Source organism: Acipenser ruthenus, chromosome 8, assembly GCF_902713425.1.
Source record: "Acipenser ruthenus chromosome 8, fAciRut3.2 maternal haplotype, whole genome shotgun sequence".
NCBI classification, from domain to species: Eukaryota; Metazoa; Chordata; class Actinopteri; order Acipenseriformes; family Acipenseridae; genus Acipenser; species Acipenser ruthenus.
Window position 1 is genome coordinate 53612996 of NC_081196.1, and position 7373 is coordinate 53620368.

At 40.3% G+C, this 7373-nt stretch overlaps 1 protein-coding gene across 3 annotated transcripts in view; it reads left to right on the forward strand.

Moving 5' to 3' along the window:
• Window positions 1–7373, forward strand: part of LOC117407021 (transmembrane protein 255B-like) — a 35705-nt gene that overhangs the window by 26071 nt on the left and 2261 nt on the right. For all 3 annotated transcript variants that reach the window (XM_059029275.1, XM_034011553.3, XM_059029274.1), the window contains 3 exons: window positions 2257–2342; window positions 3132–3291; window positions 6602–6742. In XM_059029275.1, the coding sequence (XP_058885258.1) occupies window positions 2257–2342; window positions 3132–3291; window positions 6602–6742 (387 nt within the window). The remainder of the gene's footprint in view (window positions 1–2256; window positions 2343–3131; window positions 3292–6601; window positions 6743–7373) is intronic.

Sequence of the window (7373 nt, forward strand, 5' to 3'; positions counted from 1 at the left end):
TCCAGTATACAGGTATATTAGTCTTCTGTATGAAATCCAAGGTGAAGTTGAAGGAGGCTGTTGTCTCCAGAACACTTGATGTAAACTCTAGTTATAGTTTTTAATTGATAAGTACATTGGTCTTTCTTTGTTTTATGGTCCTGCTTTTTGGCCACTGGCTGCTGTTGGTATGCTGTCAATCTCTGGTGTTTGTTTATCCAAACTGTTCCATATCGGTTTATTGTAGGATAACAGTATTTGGAATCCCAGTGAAACGAATACACTGTTAAAAAGAAAAGTAATCTAAAATATATTTATCATCAGTGTAAAAGTACTGTAGATATTTCAGGAATGAGAGTGTCTTTGTGTCAACACCTTGGTAAAGTAAAACTGTTGCTTTTTATTTGGCCTTGTTCCCTGCAGTTATAAATCTCACCCTCGCAAAAAAAAAAAAAAAACGTTCTGAGATGTACAACACCATCGCGGCAGTTTTGTTTGTATTGGAATCTCCTCAGCAAAAAGGAGACTTTGAGGTCCAGTGGTTAAAGAAAGGGGCTTGTTCCCAGTTCAATCCCAGCTCAGCCACTGACTCACTGTGTATGACCCTGAACAAGTCCTTAACCTCCTTGTGCTCTGTCTTTCATGTAAGACTTATAACCAAGGTCCTAATGTAAGTGACTCAGCAGCAGCACTTGTGGTGCATAGTTCAATCCCTAGTAAGTCGCTTTGGATAAAAGCGTCTGCTAAATGACTAATAATTAATTTATAAAAAAGCCATTGCATCCGTTGTTTTTTAAATCTGCAGGTCGACTGAATCATTTGTTTGAATCGCTTTATAAAGATGCTTTATTGATCTGAAGCCTTTCTGCTGCGTGCACACACTTCCCAGAGACTGCACACCTGCTGGCTCCCTGGAGTTTAATAGAAATGCATTTTATGATTGCTTCATTACAGGAGGCGTTTGTGGAAACGTCTTCCCCTGGCAGAACAGCAAACTTCACCAGGAATTACAGCTCTTTCTGTTTTTCATTCTGGCTTGGTGTGAAATTGCATTCCAGGCCTCTGATGGAATCTCTCGGCTCAGATAACAAATCTTTACCATCAGAGCTCATTAGTCTCTGTTTTGTGGGAGGCACTGGCTTATAGTTTAACTGGTGGTTTTGCCAGGAATGCACTGAAAAGAGCAAATTGAAGGCTGAAAGATAAGGGAGGACAGGGAAAAATGTAAAATGAAAAACATTTCATTGTGTTGACACTGACCTCCAGTATCCAGACAATACTATTCCAGCAGACATATACTGTAATGTGGAAACAGAAGCAAATCTATCTGAAGAACTAGGAAGGTGGACCAGTCATGTTACCGGGGGGGGGGGGGGGGGGGGTTAAACATCTTTACAGCATAATCCTTCAAATAAAATGATATGTGGTGTTTCAGAATATGGCTGTTAAAAGTAGTGTAGACCCCAGTTTTCTTTATAGGTTTCCCTTATCTGTAGTGGCTGGAACAGTTCTGAATTGAGGGCATGCTGTGCTCTTCACACCACACGGTGCTCTGGGAATCTGCTGTTATTTTTCACAATCACATGGCACAAATGCTGTAAACCTGCTTCTCTTGTTAAAATAAAATATTCATTGCTTTCAGTTTGTTGCCAAATGAAGGAATTAAAATCCTTCGTAATAAGGGGCTCCCGAGTGACGCATTCAGTAAAGGCACTGGCTTTATAGCCTGGAGATCGCCAGTTCGGGTACAGGCTATTCCACTGCTGGCTGCAGATGGGAGTTGCCGCCCGGGGTGGGCTTGGCTCACCGCGCACCAGCGACCCCTGTGGACTGGCCGGGCGCCTGCAGGCCTGCCTATATAAACTGCCCTCTACATCAGTGAGATTACTGTGTGTCAGAAATCCCCACAAGGTGCTCTCATGGGAGCTAGTTGGCCTCAGGCCTATGAGCAGTGCTTGGCAGCCAAGTTCAAATTTAGCACAGCAGATGACTCCATCCTTTCATAAAGGGAACTGGGGTCAGTTATCAGTAACCTGGGAATGTTTTGTGAGATTAAAGACTGCCAGAAAGGCACAGCTTCTGTAATAACTTTGCACAGACAGCAGGCCGGGTGATTTTTTTTTTTTCATTTCAAAAAGCATTAAATAGAATGTGCATGCACTGTAAATATTTAACTAAATTTGTTTAGCAGTGTAATAAAGCTGGCATCGATCACTGTGTAAAATAAAATGGTTCATTCCCTTCTGATGTATGTATGTTTTTTTTTTTGCATAACAGGTTTTATGTTACACCTTCAGCAGTAAGTGCAAGCTGAGGGTTAAGAGTAACACTTGTTACTGCTGCGACTTGTACAACTGTGAAAGGTAAGATTACCTCTATTAAAAAGGGCACTGAAGAATTCACTTTGTTCTCTTGAAAGGCCAAAGCATTTTAAATGCCTTTTTTCCCCAAATTGATTTTAGCCTTTTTTTTTTTTGCATTCCCTTTAATAGCGTCCCTCTTTAAACCGGTTAATAATTATATTGCTACCACTAATACTACAATTACTACTCATCCTCTATTAAAGGGTGCTAAATATCATATTTTTTCTAGCTGCCCTTGACAGCTGGTGTTGTCAGTAATACAGATATTTAAATAGAACTACTACGACTATGACTACTATTACTAATATTACTACACCTAATAATAATATTAATAATAACCGACTGATCAGTCACCAAGATGTGAATTATTAGTCCACATGCAAAGAAAATATTAACACATTAACATTTATACATCCAACATAAGTAATTTAAACTAGCATGCAAATTATGTTGACAAAAGCTGAATAGGAAATGAAATGCTTGAGTACATAAGTGTGGTACTGACTGAGCAGGAACAAAGTGAAAGACCAAATTAAGCCGTAAACAGCATTTTTAGATCACCGTAGCCTAAGTGAAACAAGTACTCTACTTACCTACAAATACATACTTATGAAACACAAAACTTTGTACTGTCCCAAGGTTTGTAACTGCTTGTCCATGCAAATCTGGCTGTTTTGTACAGTGGTTAAGATTTGGGTTGTAATGGGCTTATGTGTGGTCAGAGACAACTTTGTTGAACTGCTACTAAGCTGTTTACTAAAGCTATTATACTGTGTAATCTCTTTCCAGCCCTGAGCGCTACTCAAAGTACTACGAATACACGGGAGTGAGCAGCTGCATGGATGCCAGCCACCTCTATCGCCTGCTGTGGGCCTCCGTCGTGCTCAATGTGCTGGGGCTGTTCCTTGGAATTGTCACAGCCGCGATACTCGGAGCGTTCAAAGACATTGTAAGACAATAGTTTTTATTTTTTAACACAGTGCAACTCTGCCTAGTGTTTTACAGGGAGTCTACGATTTAACTTTATTTAGCTCCAGGTGTATGAATTTAGCATCCTGTATGTATTGTACGAATGAACGAATGTGAATTGTAACCTGCCTGTGGTCTTCTGGGACACCTTTGAAACAAGATGTTCCATCTCAAGAGTCTACAGCTATGGCCAAAAATTTTGCAGCGCCCTATAGAATTAACTAATTTTGCTTCATAAAGTCGAATGAAACCTGCTGAATAATGTTACGTTAACATATTGAATTACATACAGCTGTAGTTTTCCACATACTTTTTTTTTTTTTTTTTTTAATTTAGTAGTCGCCAATTATTTTTTATTATTTTCTCCCAATTTAGAATATCCAATTATTATTTAAGCTCGGCTCACTGCTACCACCCCTGCACTGACTCGTGAGCGGTGTAGACGAACAAAGACGCGCTGTCCTACGAAGCGTGTGCCGTCAGCCGACCGCTTCTTTTCACACTGCAGACTCACCATGCAGCCACCTCGAGCTACAGTGTCAGAGGACAACGCAGCTCCGGTCAGCTTACAGGCAAGACCACAGGCGCCAGGCCAGACTACAGGGGTTGCTGGTGTGTGTTGAGCTGTGGACACCCTGGCTGATCTAATCCCTCACTCCCCCGGGTAGCGCTCAGCCAATTGTTCCCCCCCTCCTGGGAACTCCCGTCCACGGTCAGCAATAGAATAGCCTGGACTCGAACCGGTGACGTCCAGGCTGTAGAGCGCATCCTGCACTCCACGCGGAGCGCCTTTACCGGATGCGATCGGGAGCCCCTGTTTTCCATATACTTAACGAAAGACTGACACAAATTAAAAATGCTGACATTTCGCAATCTTAACATGAAGTACTTCTGGTAGACTTTTGTGATATCATTTTGTAGTTTCTTTGATTAAGTCATGTAGTTTAAATTATGTTCATATAGTTTTTTTTTAAATATGTCTCAATCCTGAAATTCTAGGTGATGCAAAGCCTTTGGTCATAGCTTTATGTGTTTAAATATATGACTTAACAAACAGTGTTTATTCTGTTTAATATATATGAGTTATTTTTTAATATAATGTATGGTAGTATATATTATTAAATGACATACTATGAAAAATATATTCCAAATAAATTAAAAAATACTAAATGTACATATATAAGATTGTAATAAATGAACCAGTGATTGAAACATTATCATTAGCAGTTAAACATTAGAATATCTTTTCATAGCGCCCCATGTACACATGTACCACGGAACCAACTCAATTAACCAATTAACCTCTCTGTCAAGCAGGAACTTCATTTGACATTTCCTTCAAATGTTACAGCCCCCAGGACTCTGAGTGCTTTCTTTATACAACCCTGAATTATACATTGTATTATTAATATTTAAATATTGTGTTCCTATACTGTATATTATAATCCTATAGATCTTCCATGTGGATAAGCACTTACGGTAATGGATTTTCTACTTTCCATTTTGAAGTTTCCAAATTGCCAATTAGGTGGGGTGGGGCTGGAAGTTCTGTTTTATATCTGTGCCTATTTACCCTGCTGCTTGTACTAAAATAAATACCTGGAGAAACCAGTTACAATTGCAGTACAAACTAATATTTAGACACAGGGATGGATTACCCATGCCATTTAACAGCGTATAAGCATGTATAACCTAGCACTACAGTACGCTCTGTTCAGCTGTGTTATTTTATTAAATTTTAAAGTATACATACATTCACCCTAATACTCGCAATGGAGAATGAATGAGAATGGAAATACATTTAGTTTTTAAAAGCACACCTGGTCTCTCTTGCCTTGAATGTGTAAAAGGTACCTGCCAGTCTTTGTACTGGGCTGCTGAATTCTCAGTGCGGGAATCTGAAGCTCTGACACCATCGTCTCTGGGCCTTGCTTTCAGCTGTTATAGTTTAGGTTCACTGTTGACATTTTGAGGCAAGCCAGACCTTAATAATCCACCCTGTTGATACAGTTCACCTCACGCGCTGGCAGTTTAGCAATTCTGAGCTATTCAGGGAACGCCATGTCTGCTCCACATTAAGCCAAAGCCACACAAACCAATGTTGTGCCGTGGAAAAAGAATCAGTAAGAGATGAAAGTGAGATCACCAACAACTTGATTTTATAAGCAAATGTGTACAGCAACTCAAGTGCCTACAGCCTAGTTGTAATGTGTACAGTAACTCAAGTGCCTACAGCCTAGCTGTAATGTGTACAGTAACTCAAGTGCCTACAGCCTAGTTGTAATGTGTACAGTAACTCAAGTGCCTATAGCCTAGTTGTAATGTGTACAGTAACTCAAGTGCCTATAGCCTAGTTGTAATGCGTACAGTAACTCAAGTGCCTACAGCCTAGCTGTAATGGCGAGCTCATTTATAGCAATCCATGTATGGCTCCATTTTATTTTTACAAACGAGTATAGATTCATAACGAGAGAACTGTTTGTAAATAATTGCATTTTTGGTATTGCTTATGGAAAAGCAATTGTGTTGCTGGGAAATGTCTTCCTGCTTGGTGCACCGTCAGGCAAGAGGCATTGCTGAGTGCTCTGTTCCCCGAAGCCATTTTATAATGTGACTCACAATTTATCAACAAGCCAAAAATAATAAATAACAGAGTGGTACAGGATCAAGTTAAATCGCTTGCTACATAGGAAACTCAGAATAGAACATACATTTTCCTACAGCAAAAACCCTTAAAGCTAGACACCAGCTTTGCTCTGAGAGTAAGACATGTGAAATAGTGTAAACATGGTACACATCCACTAGAGGCAGAATGTTTCAGGGGGACAGGTTAATGGTTACACTCTGCTGTGCCAGATGTACTGCAGACATGATTCTATTAAGGCCACAGGGCTGCTTTAAACCTCTTTAGTTCCAGGATGTGTTGACGGGAATACCGGGTGAATTTCATGACACGTTGCTGTTAACCCTTTCAGTTCTTGAGGTCTCGCCTTATCTTAGTGCCATATCTTAACATGGAACTTCACATGACTCCTAGGTCCTGGTCTGAGGTAGTGTGTAAATATAGCCACATTGCTAGTTGGAATACATTTTATCACACTGAAAAAATCTTTAAGATCTGTGGAACAGTCTTTTCTAATAGTTCTACTGCATTGCCATTTGTCAATCTAACACCAATGGCGCTAATGCATACCATTGTTAATCTACACAACATGCTGATTGATGACTGGTAAGTATTTAAGTTGTTCTTGAAGGTTTTTAAATGGGTGTCTGTGACTTTTTGTTTGCAGAAGCCAGTGTCCCAGATCAACTGCAGCTCTGCTCCTCCTCACATTCTCTACAACCCTGCTCAACAAGTCTTGACCTACGCTGGTTTCTGCCCCTCTAACCAAGCACTTCCAGCCTACCCCAATTACCCACTGCCAGTCCAGGTAAGGCACCGCATTGCACAGCGCTCAGAGGTACCAGCTGCTAAAAAGTCAAGGGATGTTTTATTCAAACATTTCCTTAACGCAGCCAGCTTGAATGACACTCCTGAGAAATACTGCCTTGTCACACTGAAGTCAGTGAACTTTCATCATCTTCATGCTATCATGCAAAGGACACCTAGAACACAGCATCTCTGAACTGTAATGGTTAGATGAAAAACCAGCGTGGCTTCCGAGAATAAATCACTGCTGTGAATTAAAATTCAGAGCCGACAGTAACATGTTAAAGTAGGTCACCCCTACCTGTACTCCGTATGCATGTGTAAAAGCAAGTTTCATCACAATTTTACAAGGGGTTCAATATATACATGAAATGTAAGTGTGGGACAGACAAACAGACAGGGTGCCTCCATATACCCCCAGATTATGAGATCTTCCATAAACAAGTGGACAAGTGGTTCTCAAGATATACAGTATGTTAAAATATAAATGTGACACGCAGGCAGACAGTCTGATGGACAGAGACAGACGGCCTCCACGTTTCCCAAGGTTATGATAAATTAGATTACTTACTCACAATCGGACCGGTATTATTCATCCCCAGCAGGTATAAGAAGACTGTGTGAATTGTAAG